Source organism: Calcarisporiella thermophila (assembly GCF_041956535.1).
Source record: "Calcarisporiella thermophila strain CBS 279.70 unplaced genomic scaffold VTP21scaffold_15, whole genome shotgun sequence".
NCBI classification, from domain to species: Eukaryota; Fungi; Calcarisporiellomycota; class Calcarisporiellomycetes; order Calcarisporiellales; family Calcarisporiellaceae; genus Calcarisporiella; species Calcarisporiella thermophila.
In genome coordinates, this window is record NW_027192205.1 from 581,418 (window position 1) to 602,250 (window position 20,833).

Here is a 20,833-nt window from a genome sequence, read left to right on the forward strand (position 1 = left end):
CTAATTTAAACTTCTGTCAAAACAGGTAATTAATCTAAATGCAGTCACGAGCTGGTAAACAGAGAAGTTTGGCCACCGAAATTTTTCTTATCTAACCCTTCTCCATGATAATGTTAGCATTACGTCGAGTTATCACCCCTTCCTCACGGTGTCTCACACGATGCCATTCTTCTATGCAAAATTCTTCAACACTAGGCACTGTAAATTCTAAAAAGCCGGCTTTCTGGCCCGCAACAGCCGCAGAAGAAACTGTTAACAACAATCAGGAGAGCAGCCAGAGAGAATCAGAAGAATTCATTTTTGGAAAGAAAAGAATCGGCACCGTGTCACTACCAAGACCACTTACTATTGGGATCCGAAATTTACTACAAGGTATAAATAAAACTCGAATTAAATTGTTAAGATTTAATTAATATATTCCTCCCAGGGCATGATAAACCTTTGATCAGAACCGATGCACTTAGAATCTATCAATCATTACGATCCACTGCCAAGCCCGTCACTGAAGATGAACTTAAAAGTAATGCCTGATGATTCAAACTGGATGAGTTCATGCTAGATTTTTTAATTTATTTTAGAATTCGATATAAAACCTTCCACCTCCGATCCCCATACTCTTACCTATGGTCTTCGCGAATCCCTCGCATACATTGCGGGAAGTATGCCTATCACATACGGAGCATTGTTCAATGTTATTGCCGAACTACAGACTCGAATCCCAAAATTTTGTCCACAATCAGTGCTGGATTTTGGAACAGGACCAGGAACTGCCATCTGGGCGGCAACAGAAGTATATGGTGATACTCTGCAAAAATTTGTAGGCGTAGATAAGTCAGAAGACATGCTAAGAATTGCCGAAACATTGATCACATGTAGGGGAGAAATTATTAGGCGGGATATTTTCTAGTACTAACGTTATATTTACGTTAAAATCTAGCCCATCCAAACCCTCAAAAAATCGAATTTCAACAATACCTACCCTATAATCTTAAAGTAAACCGTACCTTGAATTCGTATTTCACTTCATTTTTACTCATTCTTGAGCTGCGTCTTTAAATAGGAAAAACATGATCTAGTAATCAGTTCTTTCACGTTGGGTGAAATTCCTACCACTTCTGCTCAGAATTCAACGCTCGATGCTCTATGGAACTTAACGGGCGATGTCTTGGTAAAAACGAATAAACATATAATCTATGTCGTTATTTTCATTATTATTTTATATTTTCTTTAGATTCTAATTGATCGAGGAACTCCCGCAGGCTTTAACAAGATTGTTACGGCGCGGGATTACATACTAAGAAAAGCAGAAAAGGCAAACGCATTTGAAGAAAAAGAAGACGAAAACACTGAAGTATCAGATGCTCATGTCATTGCTCCGGTATGGATTTATTACACATTGAATCCTACCGGACACTACTAACACCGACACAAACTAAAATAGTGCCCACACGATAGGCCGTGTCCAATGATGAATTCGAAGGAATGGTGCCACTTTTCGCAAAAGGTGCAGCGGCCAGATTTTACGGTACGCCAATATATTTTTTATCCTTCCAGTTATTAGGATCCTAATTGAATGTCCACGAGCAGATGCGAACAAAACACTCCAAGATCAATTTTGAAGACGCCAAATATTCGTATGTTATTTTACGGAGAGGTACAAGGCCACAACCGAATGCATTATCAGGTATATATCTTTTTCCCCTTCTCATATCTTAACAAATATCTCATGAACTGTAACGGATTTTACAGATATGCAAACTTCTTCTTACTCTTGGCCCCGCCTCGTATTCCCTCCCTTGAAGCGCAACAAGCACGTGGTGATGGATACCTGTTCACAGTCAGGTAATATCGAGCGCATGGTTATCCCAAAATCGCAGGGAAAAACACAATATCGTGATGCAAGAAAGAGCCACTGGGGCGACTTATTCCCTTGGACCCCCAAAAAAGAACCTACCCTTCGAAATCTGAAGATGGTAAATTCTACATCTTCGTCGGAAAAGAGGCAGGGAAAGGAGGAGAGAAATATAAATCGTGATATTAACGTAGAAGACCTTTAATAGGCTCTACAGTAATATAGAGTATATATATTATTTATTGCTGTTTTTTAATCCCCGACATCATTCTAATTTCGTAAGTGCAAATAAAATAACAGGCCATCCCAACAGCGTTCAAAGAGAAAATAAACAATATGCGAAGATAATTCAAGGAAGAAAGAAAGAAAGAAAATAACAGAAAGGGAAAAGGTTGACTTATATGAATTTCGATACGTTCGAGATACTAAATTGTTGCGAGTAACGATTTTGAAGGTGGGACACAGTCAGAACATAATAGAAGCGGTAAAAAGAAAAAGAATTAATAACAAGAGCCTTAGAGAAGCCTTGAAAGACTTTGCAAATAAAAGCACAGCAGAAAGATAAAAAACGGAAAAGGAAATTTACTTTAGAGCATCTCCGACCCATCCTCGCTCTGCATTCTCAGCGTCTTCGGTCGAATCCTGCTGACTTATCACGCGCAATACAGATTTCTTACTTGACTCTTGCATTTCGCCAGCGATGAGAAGTTCATCAAGGATGAAATAGGCCTATTCATCGAAATATTAATCTTCGCCAATAATTTCTGGTGGATTGCACGAAAAAGGGGATACCTTTTGGAAATTAAAAATCAAATCCAACTCACACACGTTTCCAAAATAGCGATCTAGAATCTCTACGTAACGATGAACAATCTCCAAGGTAATAAGCTCATTATCCCCTTGATTGATGGAACAAACAAAAAAGAGGCTCGCGTATCTACGGTAAACCACTTTGGTATCTAATGCACGAAATATAATTGTCACGAATTAACCCCATAAATCAAAAGTAAGGTCCTACCTTTGTATTCCAAAAAGTTGCACATCTTTGTTCGTCGCGCTAAGACGAGCTGTGTCACCTCTTTGACGATCTTTGACTTTTCTTTGTTGGGTAGCGTTTGAAACCATTTAGCAAGACGAACTTTGCCTTGTCGACTAACTAGGAATATATAATTTATCTAGATTCAATGTAGAAATTTAGAGCAGATGAAATAATTAACATTCTATATATTTGCACTCACGCCCATGATGCTCAGCGCAGATTTTGTGACAATCCTCAACTAGATCATCTGAGAAATAACTAATAGCTAATTCTTTTTTTGCTGTGGCTTAGCATAGGAAATTTCTTTTACCCAGCCCATCTATACAGTCTTTTGGGTATAGATTACGAAGTATGAAAGGCTATACAATATCAACATCCCAATATCATTGATATTCAAATTTGACTCTTTTATTTTGCCTATTCTTCAAAGTGGTAAAGCTTATGGTGAATTTTCAAACACAAATATCGAAAGTTAATTTGGCAGCTCTGATATATCGTACTCGATTTCATAATTATAAAAAATCAATTGCCAAAACTCTAAAATTCTTTCAATAGATACAATTAGGACCGAGTGCAATATTCTCATTATGAATTCGTGGTAATATTAAAAATAGTAAAGATATTTTTTCGTCCTAAAAGTAGTTGAAATGTGACTCATATATTTATATAATGCGCTTTATTGTGCTTCGCATTAGATAAGATACAAACTGGACAGTCGCATATCTTACTATTGCCAGATAACCAAGGTTAATTTCATCTCAAGATTTTTTTAAATAACCATCTTAATCCTCATCAAAAATATGAATGATAAAAGAAGAAAGATATATCCTTTTCTTTAACAGACTTGATTCATTTATAATAGATATGCTTAGCTTTTATTTGCCTACATATAAAAACTGGATTCTGCTGTCATTTCGTGAAGCGCTTAGAACTCAAAATGATCACGGGGGTTAATTGAATATTTTACGTCATATCATCTGTCATAATCACTCATGCTAGCGTCGAAAGTTCAGTTTAAATTAATTAAAAATTTCCCCACACTTTTATCTCGCTTGTGTATAAGCAAATGGCCCCTAACATTCTTGTTGGTAATTTCTGGCATTATTCGGATAATTTAAACTTCCCCCCCCTAAATTTCTCTTTTAACAGTTGGAGCTGGAGCTATTGGTGCCGTGTATGGCTGGAGATTGTCCAGAATTGCCAATGTTGCCGTCGTTTGTCGCTCTAATTACGAAAAAGTTTGTCGTGAAGGATTCAGAATCCGATCCGCTAAATGGGGAGATGATACTTGGCATCCCACCCAAGGCACTATAATTGGATAATGTTCCTCCTCAAGGATGGCCCAATTCAACTTTGTTCGATTTTTTTTATTATAGTGACTAGGTCAGTGCATGAGGCGGCTCAAAAATTCAAGTACGACTATTGTTTTGTTTCTCTTAAAAACACCCCGGACATTGTCAACATCTGCGACATAATTGAGCCAGCTATTACTCCGTCGCTTACCTCCATAATATTAGCGCAGAATGGAATCAATATAGTGGAGCCTGTTGCTAAGCGTTTCCCGCAGAACTCCATTGCTTCAGCCGCGCTCTATATAGGTGCTAGTCAGCTGGAGAGTGGTGAGGTGGTACAATATGGGAACGAGCTAATGAAAATCGGACTATTCCCTCGGAAAGGAGCAGATGAAAAAGTTGGACGAGATCAATTTGAGAGGTTTGTTGGTATGCTGAATAAATGTGGCTCGACTACGGAAGCAGTCGACAATATGCCGTGGATTCGTTGGCACAAGAATATGTGGTAAATTTGTATTGACATGTTTCTTCTCAGGGTCTCTTCTTTATGATTTTGCAAACTTCCATCTTAGGAATGCTGCGTTTTCCTCAATTCAAGTCCTCACTGGAGCTCCTGTTGGCGCCATTCTCGAGTCACCCAGCTTGGTGGGGCTTGTGACGAATATCATGAACGAGCTGATAGACATTGGAGAAGCAATAGGCTTTGAAATTCCTGCTGATACGGTCGACAAATATTTGGAACTAACACGTGTCACCACCAAGTACGACTATAAATCATCCATGTACCTGGATCATCTTCAAGGAAAGCCTCTCGAGGTAGAGGTTATTCTTGGAAACCCTCTAAGAATGGCCAAGGCCCGTGGACTCAATGCCCCTCATCTAGAAAGCTTATACTCTCTGGTGAAGACCGTTCATGAGTCACACGTGAAAAAACAAAAGTTGTAAAAATAGAGGATAGAAACATTGTAGTGGTCAAGCTCGACTTAGATGATGGCATTTTAGACGATGGTATTTAAAGTGAAGAACTCAATTCATATTTTGGCATGTAAAGCGAAGAATAAAGAAGCATATCTATAGTTTGTTACCCTGCATTACTATCTTGCTATTTTTTTTTATAGCAACCTTCACATCACCATGCTAATATTTCTGAATAGAATAATTTCAAAGTGGTAGAGTCGAAAAGAGGTGGAAAAAATAAAATACAAAATAAACCAAAGGTTAATATTCAATCACTCATTTTTCTTTTGAACTCCTAAATCTATCACCGCATATAAAGCATGTCCCGACATACATCCCAACAAGGTTCCTACAACAGCTGGGATGGGCCAAGCTTGCCATGGACGATCCCAGTCTAAAGGCAGAGTAATCGCACTTAACCAAGCGCCAATGCAAGCTCCAAGTCCAGAATAGAGAACAGCAGATTCAACAGAGGTTTTAGCTTTAAAATCGATAAACACGCGAAACCAAGCGTTGACATTGGTTCGCAATACCAGAAAGGCGGGGAGAACGGTTTGACTTGAAAGATATAACGAAAAGAGCCAAGTTTCTAAAATTTGGCTTAAAAAAATTAACCACACATTAGTAACAGGCCATCTGAATATTAATAGTTTGAATGAAAAATACTTGAAAACTGGCGCTCCAAAGAGAATTGTCACTACATGAATTATAACGGCTCCTACAATTGTTGCCAGAGTGGCATATCCAAGCATCTAAGATTATAATTGTACAAAATTAACATTAATACAATTATAAAAAATTTTAATAATAATCTACTCATTACTCACTAATTCTCTTCCTTTTACTTGCACACCGATCAGCATCTCTCCTAAAATTGCTGTACCAACTAATAAATATAAACGAGAAATCATCGTGTCTTTAGAGAGAAGTGACATATTTGGAATGGGTGAAAGAAGAGCGATCGTATTGAGCAAGAGATGAATCCGCTCGGTTGTGAGGGATGAGAGTGGTGGAAGAACCACATTGGAGTTGGAAGCGGATTTGGACCGCTTGTTAGCTAAACGCGTCATTTGTGATGATCACTCTGAAGATGAACTTGATATTTCGAGGTATTTCATATATAGGCAGTCACAAGTACTTTTTGCATTTGTTTCTTCACTGACTATCGCAAAGTCACACTATAACCTCGCCAGCACTCAAATTATATATGTAAAAATGAATTTTTATGTATATATATTGCGGGCTGTTATGTATAGAAAAGGACTATTGATACCAATTTTTCAAATTTAATAATATTATATCGAGAGTTAAATAGTTTAGTAAATGATTCATATTTTAATATAAGCACCACAGCTTCAATTTAACCCTAAGCCATGACCGTCACAATTTAACTTCGTAAAGAAACTGCAAGCTTTTTAGACTCTATTAATAATTTAGATCAAGATGTTCTTCCCTTTACGGCCCACTCTTTTTTACACTGCAAGGCATAGCACCGTAGAATTACGTTATTCATGTCTCACCTCATACCCTCGCGCCAGTGTTGTTTTATTCCCACGAATTAACCGCCCATTTTCGAGTGCCTCTAAGAGTATCTTTACTCGTGACCAAAAACCCTCTCCACTTAAGACTGCACTCATCGCAGCTGTACCGCTCGTCTTTTTCGGGCTGGGTACATGGCAGATATCACGCCTGCGATGGAAAGTCAATTTGATTTCAGAACTAGAATCTCGTATTGCACAAGATGCGGTTCTCCTCCCTAGACGCATAACAGAAGATTCACTAGATGATTTTGAGTACCGGCGGGTTATAGCCAAGGGGAAATTTCGCCATGACCAGGAAATGCTACTTGGTCCACGCACACGGGGAGATGGAGTGCCGGGATACTTCGTTGTTACGCCTTTTGAGCGCGAAAATGGTACAAAGATCCTGGTCAAGCGGGGCTGGATCGCAAAGGAAAAGCGCGAATCTAATGCCAGGCTCGAAGACGACGAAGTAATTATTGAGGGACTTTTGCGCAAATCAGAAAAGGTGATTTTTCTTCTTTCTTCTACCTCTACCATCCCTGCATAGATCTCGCGCTAACCTCCATACTATATTTACAGAAAAATTCATTTATGCCTGAGAATCATCCAGAAAAGGATGAGTGGTACTATGCTGATCTACAGGCCATGGCCGAAAAAACTGGCTCACAAGCGGTTATGCTAGAGCAAATATCCGAAATCAGCCCCAGTCTAATTCCCAAACTGGTAGAGGAAGGTAGACCTGTGGGAAGGCCTCCAACGGTAGAGTTACGGAATACACATTTGCAATATGCGATTACCTGGTACTCCCTGTGCGCAGCAACCTCGACCATGCTGTATTTCCTCTTGCGAAAACCGACACGATCGCAAATTCGAAAATACTAACCAACTCATGTATAAATCGACTAATTCTAATATATTGATCTATTTATCGATGCAAAGTAAAACTGTGACAATTGTCTATGGAGGCTTGGTCCTTTTTCCATCTATTGTATTACCGAGACCCTAAAGTCATCAGAACCATGTTGCGTCCTTAGAAACGACTCGATTTTCCTCGATCTGCTCCTGGCGGAATCTATAAAGCAAAAAACCTTTTGTCATTCAAAATTCCCAGATTCCCTAATAAGGCCACCTATTGAGACAGAAAATTCTAAATTCCCTAAAATGGCTATTTCTTATTGTATAAAAAATGTATAGTAGAATCTATTAAAGGCAATTTATTACTAGGCATATCCTCAGCATCAGGCCTGAAAACTGTTTATAACGAGCCGGGAGTCAGATAATTATACGAATTATTAGCAATCGTGCTAAAGTTTGACAGAGTTGAGATCGAATCTCCAAACTTTCATTCTGAATATGTCAAATAAATCATTTGAAGAGCTGGTTGCCGAGGCTGAATCCGTCTCCGTCGATGGGTGGGACTTCTCTTGGCTCGACGGACGGGCAACAGAGGAACGCCCTTCTTGGGGATACGCACGGTCCATGGCTGAACGCATGGCTCGCGCCACCGCTGCTCTTGATATCCAGACTGGTGGTGGGGAAGTCCTTGCCAGCGTCCCAAAGTTCCCACCCCTCACAGTTGCTACGGAATCTTGGCCGCCGAATGTTGCAAAGGCGACCGCACTGCTGCATCCGCTGGGGGTTGCTGTCGTGGCCGACGAAGACGAGCCGCCGCTCCCGTTCGCCGACGACGCATTTGATCTCGTGGTTAGCCGCCACCCAGTAACGACCTATTGGGGCGAGATTGCCCGCGTACTACGTCCAGGAGGGACGTACTTCTCGCAACAGGTAGGCCCTGCCAGTGTCTTCGAGATGGTGGAATACTTCCTGGGACCGCAGCCAGAGGCACGTAAAAAGCGAGATCCGGAGGTGGCGAGGGCAGAGGCCGAGGCTGCTGGTCTGGAAGTGATTGACCTGCGGCTTGAAACACTCCGGATGGAATTTCACGACATCGGGGCGGTCATCTATTTTTTGCGAAAGGTCATCTGGACGGTGCCGGGATTCACCGTTGACAAATACAGAGACAAACTCAAAGCTCTACATGATCAAATCCAAGCAGAGGGGCCATTTATCGCCCACTCAACGAGATTTCTTATAGAGGCGCGAAAGCGTACGTAATCTTATTTAACTTAAAATAAAGGATACACCTAGCATACGGAATACTATGCATTCGTGATGGGCGGAAATAATGGGAAAATAAATTGTATAGACAAGTATCCGTAGAAATTTTTGCTGATATTTGACTATTCAATCAGCTCTTGCGGAAGCCATATGGTTTAATATTTGAAGATGTTAACTATAATAGGTATGGCTCAACAAACAGCAGTAGCCCTCTTACAAGATTGGCTCATGTAAGAGGACCACTAGGGATATTAAAAACTATATGTATAAAGCCGATTGTCTCTCAGCTGTTGCATTGCTATAGCCCTGAAGGCAGTGATATTCTAACAAAACCACTTCGGACACCTTTTCCATCCTTGAAAATAGCCTAGCCTACAAAAGACGTAAGTATTAAAGTCTCCATCACGTGTCCGGCGTTCAACTTTGTTGGGAAACGTTTGTATTCGGGCGATAGTTTGACAGAGGAGCCTGGGTTAATAAACTTTACTGGTCTCTGGATTCTATCTTAACTGTCAAGATGTGGCGAATGTATCCGATGAAGATCTCTATTGCCCTTTATGATCCAATGCAATGCAGCGTTTTTTTCCCAGGTGCAGTCTTTTCTTTTACATGATTATTTATGCATTTCGTATTTGCTCTTTTCACGTTTTACAGATTGATTGCGTTCTTCCGATTTAAGGTTGTGTTCATCGTTTCTCCTTTTCGGTATAGAGCATACGGTATTACCTTCCCACGGGCAGAAAAGAGCGACCAATTTATTTCGATATAAAAGATTGCGTGTAGTAGTTTTTTCATCGAGGAAAAATTATTTCATATCATTCTTTATAACCGAAGCACTCTCCTTACAAACTCAGGATATTACGGCAATGACGGTGTCAAATAGATCTTTCGAAGAGCTAGTTGCAGAGGCCGAGACTGTTTCCGTTGACGGCTGGGAGTTTTCCTGGCTTGACGGTCGAGCAACCGAAGAGCGCCCCTCTTGGGGATACGCACGGTCCATGGCTGAACGCATGGCTCGCGCTACATCCGCTCTTGATATCCAGACAGGTGGCGGGGAGGTTCTCGCCACTGTTCCCAAATTCCCACCCGTCACAGTTGCAATAGAATACTGGCCACCGAATATCGCTATAGCTACTGCACGATTGCATCCTCGAGGGGTTGCTGTTGTGGCCGTCGAGGATGTACCGGTGTTCCCATTCGCCGACAACGCATTTGACCTTGTAGTCAGTCGTCATCCGATAAACAACTACTGGGAGGAGATTGCTCGCGTATTGCGTCCAGGCGGCACCTATTTCTCGCAACAGGTAGGCCCCGCCACCGTCATCGAGCTGAAGGAATACTTTCTGGGGCCACAGCCAGATGCATATAAAAGCCGGGATCCGGAGGTGGCCAGGGCGGAGGCCGAAGCTGTCGGTCTGGAAGTGATTGACTTGCGACTCGAATCCCTCCGAATGGAATTTTTTGACATCGGAGCGGTTATTTATTTCCTGCGAAAAGTAGTTTGGACCATACCAGACTTTTCTGTTGATAAGTACAGAGACAAGCTCAGAGACTTGCACGATCATATCCAGTCGAAGGGCTCATTCGTCGCACACTCGACACGATTTCTCATAGAAGCCCGTAAGCGTATGACGGTTTAAAATGGTTTTTATGGCACAAGGTTTTTTGTGGGATAATAAGAAATTGAGGTGGTATTTGAAATAAATAGAAAGCTGATATTGTGTTGACCATCTCTAAAATTGGTTGACTATGCTCGAGTATTTGCGTTTCTATCATATTTATGGCTTTTCAATCTCCAAATACATATTTAAAAATCTCAGCGATGATCATTATAGAGCTTTACCTTTATAACAAAATGCTATAGCTTGTGATAATGTTGCATAAGTATTTATTACGCATTACCAATATTTGGGTAGACTAGATCGTAGCTCCAGTTTGTCGCTTCACTTTGGAAATCGATCGATTTTTCACTGCTATCCTGTAGCAATCTTAGTGATCAAATCACTCTCTGACATACAAATCATCTGGTAATGCTCGTATCCTAGTATAGAACATGTTGATACCTTGTTCGTCGCCATTCTATTTCATTTTGTTACAATATATCCACACTTATTTCGAACCTTGACCTGCCAGCATTATATGATGGTATTCCCGCTCATCAATCGTGCTGCACGATTATGATAGCGGCCTATCCAATTTACTCAGAGGTAAGCTGGCGGATAAGCTAGAAAAAACTGAAAACAAATCCAAGTGTAGCTACAATGTAAAAGGCTACTTGTATTGATAAGGTAAAGGCCAGAGCATATGTTTACAAGTCAGTATCTAATAGCCCAAATAAAGTGCAGGTCATTGCGTTAAATATTGTGTCAAAATAATTAAATTCCAATGAATTGACTTTTATATTTCGTTTGCACAATAATCTTTTGGTTAATAAAAACTGCAAGCAGAAAGGATAATAAGAATCGGTGGATGTAGGGACCAAAAACAGAATTGTGGCCAATTCGACTTGAATTCAACTAGAGGGGTATGATAATCTCGACTTTGACATATCCAAAAATAACCATACCAAGAACATCCCTCCATTACGAGAGGTTCACGTTTCAAGGACTGCGCCTTTTGTTAAACGGTCACAATTTTAATCGTCGAATCAGAGGTAGCCACCTCTTTCCTTTAGTCTTGATCGGCTCTTTTTTTCTCTTGACTTCCTAGGAAGAAGCTGTCTCTTCGATCGTATTGAAACACCCCTTGTTTTTAATTGGATTGCTTGTCAACCGTCTCTTACTCTTCCCTTTATAACATTCAAACTCTCCTCTCATTCTAAAAGCTCTCATTTAAACCAAAGCAGGAACCAGCGTTATGCGGATTAATAGACTCTTTATTTTACCGCTCCTGCTCTCTCTTTCTGTAGTCAGGGCCCAGGACTCTGAGCTCACGACCCAGCAACTCCTAGATCAAGCCCATGCTCATCTTGCTGCTGGGCGGCCACAAGATGCACTGCAAGCTTATGATCAGGCAATTCTTAAAGACCCTCAGAACTACCTTTCTTACTTCAAGCGGGCCGCTACTTATCTTTCGCTTGGAAAGCATCGCGCTGCTCTAGACGATTTCTCAAAGATTCTTTCTCTCAAGCCTGATTTTGAACAAGCTCTTTTGCAACGGGCAAAACTGCTGGCCCAGGAGGGATCGTTTGACGAAGCGGAGCGAGATTTGCGTAAGTTCTTAGGAATGCGTGCGAAAGATGGGGAAGCAACCCAGCTCCTTTCCAATGTTCAGCAGGCTCAAACAGCCTTGAAGACTGCAAGCACTCATTTTGCTGGTGGGCGCCATAGCGAGTGTGTAAAAGTATTAGACCCGGCGATCAACACCGCGCCTAATCACCCACGGATGCGGCTTCTCCGTGGGAGATGTCGTTTGATGATGGGAGAAGAGGGCGCAATGGGAGACTTGCAGAGGGCAGCCTCTTTAGATCCGTCCAACGCTGATACTCTCAGGGAGATCACCTTGCTGACCTTCTATACCCTGAATGATCGAAAGCAGGCCCTAACTAATGTAAAATCTTGCCTGCACTACGATCCGGAGCACAAAGTGTGCAAGGCACTATATCGCCAGCTGAAGCAACTGGACCGCGATATCCAGCAGGCGAGTCAGGATCTGGAGGCCGGGAGAATTATTGGTGCGACAAACAAGCTTGTCGGTTCAGGCCAACGGACAGGGGCTATTCGAGCCTCTGAACAGGCAATGGAAGAATTAGCAAAAGAGTTTAAATCGATGACTAAGGAGAAGAGCAAACTACTTGCAGAGCTCTATGGGATGGCATGTCGGGCGAGCCGGGAGCGAGAGACAGACGAGCTGCGCTTGTGTGGAGAGGCGCTCCGCTTTGACCCCGACAACGTTGATGCCCTTCTTGGTCACGCCAATGCATTGATGCGTAACTCACAGTACGACGATGCCCTCCGAGACCTAAACAAAGCCCACACTCTGACCCATGGGCAAGATCGCCGAGTACTTGAAGCCATGTCACGGTGCCAGCGGATGCTTCGGCAATCGAAGCGACGGGATTACTATAAGGTCCTAGGAGTCCCACGCGATGCAGGGGCACGCGAGATCAAGAAAGCATATCGCAAGCTTGCTCAGGAGTGGCACCCAGACAAATACCGCGGTGATCTTCCGAAGGAAGAAGTTGCCAAGAAGATGAGCGAGATTAATGAGGCCTACGAAGTCCTGAGCAATGAAGAATTGAAGGCTAGATACGACTCTGGCGATGACCCGAATGATCCAGAGGGTCAGCACGGTTTCCATTACCAACACGGAGGAAATCCCTTCGGGCCATTTGGGGGTGAAGGTTTCCCATTCTTCCAAGCCGGAGGGTTCCCATTCCAGCAGGGAGGGGATGGACAGTGGACCTTCAAGATGCACTTTGGCTGACAGGAGTTTTAAAATTTCTCTGCATATAGAATTTGATTTTATGCTATTTCCCATCCTATGCTTTATTTCTTTTGATCCTTTCTATTTCTGTTATTATATCGCTTTCCTTCTCCAAATTTCCCTTCTTGCCTGTAGTAATTTTTATTTTCTAATACAGCGTTTACTCGATTTTGAAAAAAGGGTGAGACCTGGTGAGTCAGTGCATGAGTGGATGAGTGTGACTTAGTGATTTTTCGAAGTGGCAATAAGACACTTGGTAACCATACGACAACTCTGGTACCGACGTGGACACGAGCTAGATCATGCCGGAGCTACCTGAGGTTGAAAGAGCCAGACTTCTCTTGGAAGAGAACTGTGTAGGCCGGTAATACCATTCTAATGCCATAAAAATCGCAAGGGAGCGGGCACATTAACTGTGATTGTAGCACCATTTCAAAGGCTGAAGCGGTCGAGGATAAAATCGTGTTCCAAGGCGACATTACACCTGAATCATTTTCTAGTACGCTTACAGGGCGGCGCGTAGTGGGAGTCCATCGCTATGGCAAGTATTTTTGGATGGAGCTGGATGAAGGCCCCGGGCTAGTTGCCCATTTCGGAATGACTGGCAACATTCAGGTAAAGGGCAGCGGCTATCCACCGCGCACTATCTCTATGGTTGTTTGGCATCAACTTACTTCTACCTGTCGGCAGTTCGAGCACCTCCCTCCTCTACAGTATCGGTCGAAAAAGTCGAGCGACGGTTCTTTCCCTCCCCGATTCCACAAGTTCATTATCACATTCTCTTCTGCTCCCTCTTTTCCTGCTGAGATCCATCTTGCATTCACGGATCCACGTCGCTTAGGACGCGTCCGGTTTGTCAATCATCCTCAGAAGGAACCACCCATCTCGCTGCTGGGCTTTGATCCTATATTGAGTATGCCGAGCTTGGAGGAATTCAGCAAGCTTGTCCAGAAAAGATCAATGCCCATCAAAGGCCTCTTACTAGATCAAGGTTTCTCAGCTGGCGTTGGGGTGAGTACACTAACTAGCCAGCCCAATTGGATTAATTGGAGGCATCTATAACTATATGAACGACACTATTTTATAGAATTGGGTCGCCGATGAAGTCCTATTCCAGTCCAAGATACACCCGGCACAGCCCGCCAACACACTTTCGGATGAGGAATGCGCTACATTACATGAAATGCTACAATATGTTTGTAATACTGCGGTTTCCGTGAATGCAGATTCATCGCAATTCCCAGAACACTGGATCTTTTCGCGGCGATGGGGTAAGGGGAAGGGCAAAGGAGGCGGGATGACGGCCGATGGAAATAAAATTAAATACGAAACCGTAATTATCAGAGTGGATGGAGTGATTGAATTTAGCGGACACTAATATCGAATATATCTAACTATCCAGATCGCTGGGAGGACAACAGCGATAGTAGAGAGCGTGCAAAAACTAAGAAAGAGAAAAGCCAACCCCAGCACTACCGAGGATAAAGGTACTAGCGAAATGGAGGAAGACCCGGTGGCCACCAACCAGTCGAAGCGCAAACGTACAGTAAAAGCTGAGCATTTGAAGAAGGAGATCACAGCTGAGGCTTCAGAGGAGTTGAACATTCCAACTGATACAAAGGCCGATAATGCCCCAATTAAAAAGACAAAAAGGGTAAGAGTCGAAGTGAAAAAAGAAAACATCGAGGGACTTCGCCGATCTGCACGGCTATCAAAGGTCAAGTGAATCCTGTCCTTGCCTACTGTAATTGAATGGAGATATATAATGTATTAGACCCGTGGTTTATGGCGTGTTGCATAGTCATATTTTGGTTTTGTGTTTGATCTTTTATTTTGGTGAGAAAATATATGCGATAGAACTTATAGTCTCTGGTTATGATGAAAATATAGCCAAAAGTGTGCTGAGCTTAGATAGATCGAGCTCTTCTCAATGCAAGATTCATTATGTGATAGGCAAGATCTCGATAAGAAAGTAGATACGAACTTGGATCAAATTACTTTAGAATAATTGCTTACTATATTTGTGAATGAGAGCAGTCAATTATAGATGAAAAAGGGGTGGCGTCATCAAATGTGTAGAGACGCTTATTTCTAATTGAAAATAGTTTTATCTCAGCCATCAGAATATATAATAAGGATTGACTAAAATTATAAAAAAGAATGGCAGATGCATTTATAGGATTAATTGTGAAAGTTCTATTACATAATGGAACGACACTTCGTGGGATGGTGTCTCGTGTTGATCAGCATACACAGTTTCTTACCCTACTAGACGGTACCTAGTTTCACAATGTAATCTGAGATCTGGAGAGTATGAATGCGATCTTTTTTTTTCTTAATCTACTAGTCGTCGTTGATATACCCGGATGTCGCTCCCAAAGTATTCCAACCTATGAGGTGCCAGGGTCGGACATCAAAGATCTCAACATTCTAAAGGAGAAGGCCGTAAGCGATACACACACACCACAACTCCACCATCCGCAACCAGTTTCGCATACACTTCCATTATATATGGTTGATCCCGCCATTGTATCGGTAAATCTCCTCGAAATTAGGGAATATGGTGGAAGAGTAACAAGGCGAATCTTGTATTGGCTCTCTATTTTAGTACTCTCAAAATACCGCTAGCGAGAATGCACAGCAGAAGCAATCTACCATTGAGCATAGGTTTTTAGCATGACATTGCTATTCCTCCATTCCTATTCATTGACGATTTTGCTGGCTGAATAGTAAATCATTTTCCCGCGATCTCAATAATACTATACAGACATCATTTCCGCCTCCCCCTTCCTCCCTCAGTAAGACCCAATTAACCAACGTGGGTGACAGCGATGTTGATGTTACACCAAAATTCAAAACACTTCCTGGAGGTATTCTTCCTGCGAAAACGTCTACCATCGGAACCCCCGAGGTACTAGATTTTGAGCGATTGACCGATGCGGCCAACAAGATGACGCTGAATAGCGGTGAAGAGGAGACCATGCGAAACGGACAGGATTGGAAGCTGCTCAAGAAAAAGGGCCGGAATTACCAACAGTATAAATCCCCTGCTTCTTCGCCTGCTAAACGTTCGGGCAACCGGCGACGACAGATGGTGTATGAATGGGGTGGAGATGTTAATGAGTTTAAAGAGGAGGAGTTTGATTTCCAAGGGAATTTGGACTTGTTCGACAAGGAGAAGGTGTTTGCAGAGATAAGAGTAAGTTTCTACTCTACAAACTGTTTCACTTGGAGTGTTTTGTCGGTGTGTTAAACGGGATCTTCCCAAAATTCAGCAACTAGACGAGACGGCGCCAGAAACTCTCCTAGTCAATTTGAACCGTAATCCGGATCGCGCTCAAATACTTGCCAACGGCGTGGACTTACACCACGTCACAAAATTGGCCCCACACGAAAACGTGCTGGAGGACGCACGTGTCTACCATAAAGAGGCCACCACAGAAGAGGATATGGAGAGCGACGACTCCTGGACCGCCCCGATCAAGAAGAAGAAGCATCAGCAGCAGCAGCAGCAACAGGGAGCTTGGTTGAAGCGAAAGGCAGCGCGGATCCGAACGGTGAGTGACGGCGTCATATGCCCAGTGGTCACTGCGGTGCAAATGGTTGAAGTCGAGCGTATCTGCGCCACGGAAACAGGGCCCAGCGAGGCAGGGATGATCGAGAACGCCGGGCGTAGTGCGGCCCAAATGGCTCTCCAGGCATTGGGGGGCTCGCGTCGCATTCAAGCAAATAACCATAATGCGGCTCCCCTGGTCATTGTGCTCGCAGGCAATAACAAGACTGGCGCCTATTCCCTCTGTTGTGCACGACACCTGGCCAATCGTGGTGTTCAGGTTGTGGTGTGCTTGGTGGGGAGGGAGTCGGAATGGGGAAAAACGCTGAATTATCAGCGTAGAATCCTCGCTTCGACGGATGCAAAAATTGTACATACCCTCGCCGAATTACCGCGTGAACGCAACACACCCGTTGACTTGATTATCGATGCTCTCCTGGGCTACCAGTTTACCTCGCTTGACCTTCCAGACGATGAGCGAAATCGTCGACTCGTACGCGAGTTGATTGGATGGGCGAATCGCAACAAGGCACCGGTTATGAGCCTGGATGTTCCTAGCGGTGCCAACGCCCTGGAACTTGAGGACGAGGATGAAATTGAGGATGGAGATGGGGACGAGGACGGGGCTTGCATCAAGGCCAAATGGACGTTGTGTCTGGGGGCTCCAAAAACTGGGTGCCGTGGACGTTCAATGACGGGCGAAATATTCCTGGGAGATATTGGAATTCCGCGGTGTTGCTGGAGAAAGGTCGGAGTGAAGGGCTGGAATATTCCGTGGGGAGCCGAGTATGTGGTTGGGTTAGAGTACGAGTAGGCCAACTTTCTTGCATATGGCGAAGCTTCTTTGCTCTGTAGTTCGTCTGTTATATTTTCATATTTTTGCTTTCTCTCCTTGTTTACACATGCAATTTATATATACGTATATATACTTTGTCATCCTCTTCGTACCCCCTTCCTCCTATCCCTTTCACGCTACATGATGGATTTATTTTGATTAATTTGTGGATATATATGGTCGTTTATTCTTTTTTACGTTTCAGCAAAATGGTAGCAATGGGGAACCTCGCCAGTGCTTTAATCTCTTTTCCAGTCCTAGGATGGAGAGCAATATCAATACAAGTTTCTTTCAAATTTCTTTTGACCAAAGGCCAAGATGGGGCGAGATTTTTGTGGGAGAATGGATCCGGTGAGATTTGCGGCTTCCACATGAAGCGCCTGCATGCAGGTCAGGGTCGAGCAACCTGTATGCCTTGAATCTTTCTGGGCATATTATCCTCAGAATGGACAACTTTATTTACAGCACTTTATTCTAAACTACAATATATTGCAACAGAAACCTGAGCACCGCAAGTTCTGTTCCCTCCAGGCAATGTCTGCATCGATTAGAGTCGACCGCCACACATATTCATAGTAAGAGCATTGGTTACAGTGGGCCGTGGCTAAGTATGGGGAGCGAAAAAGAAAGGTAAGGCGAATCCATGCGGAAATCAAGGAGGGAAGCGAGAAAAAAAAAACGAATAAGAAGGAAAAATTACCTTGATCCTTGTCGTAGAAAATCATATGGCAGCCGAAGCAGGTGTACGCCTCAACATAGGGTGGGATGTAGACGCCGTGGTAGCTGGCCAAGTGCATGGCCCAGTGAGAAAAGGGAACACACTGCGTGCAATAGCCACAATAATAGCTTGGGGGATACATTGTTGATACAGGGGGCACCGATATTATACAAGAAACGCTGGCACTATTTTCTGCTAGACGTGAGAGACTATGGCGAGTGGATTAACAAAAATATGGGTGGGAACTAGCTGGGCAAGAGGAATCGCGATGGAATGGTCAGGTTGTCAAGGGATGAAATAAATGAGAACACAAGCCAGTTGCCAGCGGAAGAGCTGGCTTTACTACCCTGACGTCGCTGCCGACAGCGAGGTTCCGGAAAGAAACAGAATACTTAGGGGGAGACAAAGAGGGACGAGAAGAAGACAAAGAGTTCAAATGCAAGCCAATCATTTCAGATTCCAGCTGACCAACAGACGTCTCCTCAGATCCAGACAGGTGGTAAACCTTGTTTCCATGAATCTTGATTCTAGATGTGGAGAAGCGCGGGATTACGGGAAAATTCCCCAGATTTGCCGCCGTGTTCTATGTTGCAAAAGCCGGCTAGCTCAGGTATATCCAGAATTCATTAATCGGGAAAGCTCGCGTCATCATGCGAACGGATCGCGCTCTGATGAGTCGTACGGCCCCCCTTAGTACCACACCTGTTACTAGATCACCGAATAGGGGCGCATCATCATTTGATGCCACCTATTCCATGCTGACATTTTGCAGGGCGTGACCATGATTTATAGAATAGCATCAAAAATTTATTCAGGCTTTATCCCGTTAGGGCAAGTTTAGGAGATAAGTTACATGATATAAAAGAAAAAGAGGGAGAAGGCAAAAGGAAATAAGGAAAATGTAGGGGAAGAAAAGGCAATGAAATAATGAAAAGGGAATACCGATTCATACCTAATAGCTGCTAAATTTTTTCCAAGCCTATACAACATAAATATAACATATATATATAACCCCCAATATATAAAAGGAGAAGAGAATAAGAGGGGAAAAAATCAACCAAATCAACCAAATGCACTCAGAATTGGAGGCTATTCGATGGCGGAAGAGCGCTGAATTAACTCCTCTAGGCGTTGCTGGCTAGTTCGTCTAATCTCAAACTCGGAGGCACGAAAGGTCGTGGTCATACGTGGAGCGGAGGGACGATGTATCATGGACGAATCCACCACTGTAGAAGCGGACACGTGCACTTCCTTTGGGTGGGCAGCGGCCATGATCTTGCCGATATTGTTCTCATTAATGCCTGCCCGCAAAATAATGGGTTAAATGAAGAAAAACGAGGAAAAGAGCACGTCTAGGTTTTTATTACCGGCGCCAGGCATGATGGACACTCGGTCTCCAGCTTGTTCAATCAGCTTTGTGATCAGCTCCAGGCCCTCGTAGGCTGAGTTTTCTTGGCCGCTATAGAACACTTGTGGGCTTAATGGAATACAAGAGATGGCCGTATAATCTAATGCAAACCTGGTCAACACACGATTCACGCCAAGCGATATCAAATCCTCCAGCGATTGAATTGGGTCCTTGGTCATGTCGAAAGCACGGTGAAAGGTTACCTGCAACGGCCGCGCATAGTTTATGAGGCTATAGGAGAAATCATGTCTTATGGAGATGACCATACAGCCAGCAACACATAAGCCCAACTTACATCTTTGTCCTTTCCTTATCTACACTTCCGTCGGGCTTGAGGATACCGAAGACAACGCCATACGCGCCTAAAGATTTGGCCATCTTATGGGATGCATGGGATCAGGGAAAACGGAGGGATGTAGAATGCACGCGCCAATGTCTAACTCACCTCGATATCGTATTTCATCGCCTCGAATTCCTCTTCGCTGTAACAAAAATCCCCTCCTCTATAAAGGGGAGTCAAAAAGAATGCTTTTCTCCACTCTGCTGAAGAGGCACTTACCGAGGCCGAATCATAACCTAGGCATGATAAGCGAGGAAATGAAAAGAGTAAAATCAGACATTAATAAGTGATCTAGCTCAATCCCTAGCAATTCATTCACCATTATAGGGATGTTCACTTTCTTTCTGCAAACCGAGATCATGCCTATCAAAATTCAAATCCAACCAGCCATTAATTCCTCAGACCCTTCACCGTCCCGGGAACAAAAAAAAAGCGAGGGTTTACCGGCGCTGGGTGTTGTGCCCCCCTCCAGCAAATTATTGCAGAGCTCTACTCGCGCCGCACCAGCGTTTTCAGCGGCGATCGCGCCCTCAACGCTGTCGATGCACACCTCGAAATCGCATCCGATATCGTAGTTGGTATTATTATTCATATTCAAGGTATCGCAGGAAAATACGCTAAAAGATCATGGAGCAGATAACGCGTTATTATTTCTTGTTTTATTTTTCAGGAGAAGAGGGTGGAGATATCAGGTGTGAACAAAGCGAAAAAAAAAAAATAAAATAAAATAAAACAACTTTTCTCACAGAATTAAGTAATTATTGGTCGTCCCA

The 20,833-nt window shown here is 43.2% G+C and overlaps 12 protein-coding genes across 12 annotated transcripts; 8 read left to right on the forward strand and 4 right to left on the reverse strand.

Annotated features, from left to right (window-relative positions):
* Nucleotides 1–110: 110 nt before the first annotated feature.
* VTP21DRAFT_2838 (uncharacterized protein) lies at nt 111–2,057 on the forward strand (the record flags this gene model as incomplete). Its single annotated transcript, XM_069393074.1, has 9 exons — nt 111–372; nt 428–520; nt 579–872; nt 938–993; nt 1,061–1,168; nt 1,232–1,378; nt 1,442–1,525; nt 1,588–1,684; nt 1,750–2,057. 9 exons carry the CDS (start codon nt 111–113, stop codon nt 2,055–2,057), a joined length of 1,449 nt encoding a protein of 482 aa, XP_069250086.1.
* A 192-nt stretch (nt 2,058–2,249) lies between these two features.
* On the reverse strand, nt 2,250–3,096 carry VTP21DRAFT_2839 (uncharacterized protein; the record flags this gene model as incomplete). Its single annotated transcript, XM_069393075.1, has 5 exons — nt 2,250–2,277; nt 2,439–2,581; nt 2,645–2,811; nt 2,871–3,027; nt 3,091–3,096. 5 exons carry the CDS (start codon nt 3,094–3,096, stop codon nt 2,250–2,252), a joined length of 501 nt encoding a protein of 166 aa, XP_069250087.1.
* An 861-nt stretch (nt 3,097–3,957) lies between these two features.
* On the forward strand, nt 3,958–5,128 carry VTP21DRAFT_2840 (uncharacterized protein; the record flags this gene model as incomplete). Its single annotated transcript, XM_069393077.1, has 4 exons — nt 3,958–3,979; nt 4,041–4,196; nt 4,268–4,688; nt 4,756–5,128. The coding sequence occupies 4 exons, from the start codon at nt 3,958–3,960 to the stop codon at nt 5,126–5,128; spliced, it is 972 nt and encodes a 323-aa protein (XP_069250088.1).
* Nucleotides 5,129–5,412: 284 nt separating this feature from the next.
* VTP21DRAFT_2841 (uncharacterized protein) lies at nt 5,413–6,210 on the reverse strand (the record flags this gene model as incomplete). Its single annotated transcript, XM_069393078.1, has 3 exons — nt 5,413–5,740; nt 5,807–5,892; nt 5,968–6,210. The coding sequence occupies 3 exons, from the start codon at nt 6,208–6,210 to the stop codon at nt 5,413–5,415; spliced, it is 657 nt and encodes a 218-aa protein (XP_069250089.1).
* Nucleotides 6,211–6,583: 373 nt separating this feature from the next.
* VTP21DRAFT_2842 (uncharacterized protein) lies at nt 6,584–7,545 on the forward strand (the record flags this gene model as incomplete). The annotated part of the gene is made up of 2 exons (XM_069393079.1): nt 6,584–7,168; nt 7,243–7,545. The coding sequence occupies 2 exons, from the start codon at nt 6,584–6,586 to the stop codon at nt 7,543–7,545; spliced, it is 888 nt and encodes a 295-aa protein (XP_069250090.1).
* A 471-nt stretch (nt 7,546–8,016) lies between these two features.
* Nucleotides 8,017–8,778, forward strand: VTP21DRAFT_2843 (uncharacterized protein; the record flags this gene model as incomplete). The annotated part of the gene is made up of 1 exon (XM_069393080.1): nt 8,017–8,778. The coding sequence occupies one exon, from the start codon at nt 8,017–8,019 to the stop codon at nt 8,776–8,778; it is 762 nt and encodes a 253-aa protein (XP_069250091.1).
* An 869-nt stretch (nt 8,779–9,647) lies between these two features.
* On the forward strand, nt 9,648–10,421 carry VTP21DRAFT_2844 (uncharacterized protein; the record flags this gene model as incomplete). The annotated part of the gene is made up of 1 exon (XM_069393081.1): nt 9,648–10,421. One exon carries the CDS (start codon nt 9,648–9,650, stop codon nt 10,419–10,421), a length of 774 nt encoding a protein of 257 aa, XP_069250092.1.
* A 1,216-nt stretch (nt 10,422–11,637) lies between these two features.
* VTP21DRAFT_2845 (uncharacterized protein) lies at nt 11,638–13,206 on the forward strand (the record flags this gene model as incomplete). The annotated part of the gene is made up of 1 exon (XM_069393082.1): nt 11,638–13,206. The coding sequence occupies one exon, from the start codon at nt 11,638–11,640 to the stop codon at nt 13,204–13,206; it is 1,569 nt and encodes a 522-aa protein (XP_069250093.1).
* Nucleotides 13,207–13,508: 302 nt separating this feature from the next.
* On the forward strand, nt 13,509–14,932 carry VTP21DRAFT_2846 (uncharacterized protein; the record flags this gene model as incomplete). The annotated part of the gene is made up of 5 exons (XM_069393083.1): nt 13,509–13,570; nt 13,632–13,821; nt 13,897–14,217; nt 14,294–14,539; nt 14,609–14,932. The coding sequence occupies 5 exons, from the start codon at nt 13,509–13,511 to the stop codon at nt 14,930–14,932; spliced, it is 1,143 nt and encodes a 380-aa protein (XP_069250094.1).
* Nucleotides 14,933–15,366: 434 nt separating this feature from the next.
* VTP21DRAFT_2847 (uncharacterized protein) lies at nt 15,367–17,573 on the forward strand (the record flags this gene model as incomplete). Its single annotated transcript, XM_069393084.1, has 5 exons — nt 15,367–15,481; nt 15,554–15,741; nt 15,815–15,873; nt 15,937–16,405; nt 16,482–17,573. 5 exons carry the CDS (start codon nt 15,367–15,369, stop codon nt 17,571–17,573), a joined length of 1,923 nt encoding a protein of 640 aa, XP_069250095.1.
* A 296-nt stretch (nt 17,574–17,869) lies between these two features.
* VTP21DRAFT_2848 (uncharacterized protein) lies at nt 17,870–19,302 on the reverse strand (the record flags this gene model as incomplete). The annotated part of the gene is made up of 5 exons (XM_069393085.1): nt 17,870–18,015; nt 18,097–18,198; nt 18,295–18,415; nt 18,656–18,839; nt 19,166–19,302. 5 exons carry the CDS (start codon nt 19,300–19,302, stop codon nt 17,870–17,872), a joined length of 690 nt encoding a protein of 229 aa, XP_069250096.1.
* Nucleotides 19,303–19,401: 99 nt separating this feature from the next.
* Nucleotides 19,402–20,652, reverse strand: VTP21DRAFT_2849 (uncharacterized protein; the record flags this gene model as incomplete). The annotated part of the gene is made up of 8 exons (XM_069393086.1): nt 19,402–19,613; nt 19,680–19,771; nt 19,832–19,951; nt 20,016–20,098; nt 20,166–20,223; nt 20,280–20,296; nt 20,380–20,423; nt 20,505–20,652. The coding sequence occupies 8 exons, from the start codon at nt 20,650–20,652 to the stop codon at nt 19,402–19,404; spliced, it is 774 nt and encodes a 257-aa protein (XP_069250097.1).
* Nucleotides 20,653–20,833: the final 181 nt, after the last annotated feature.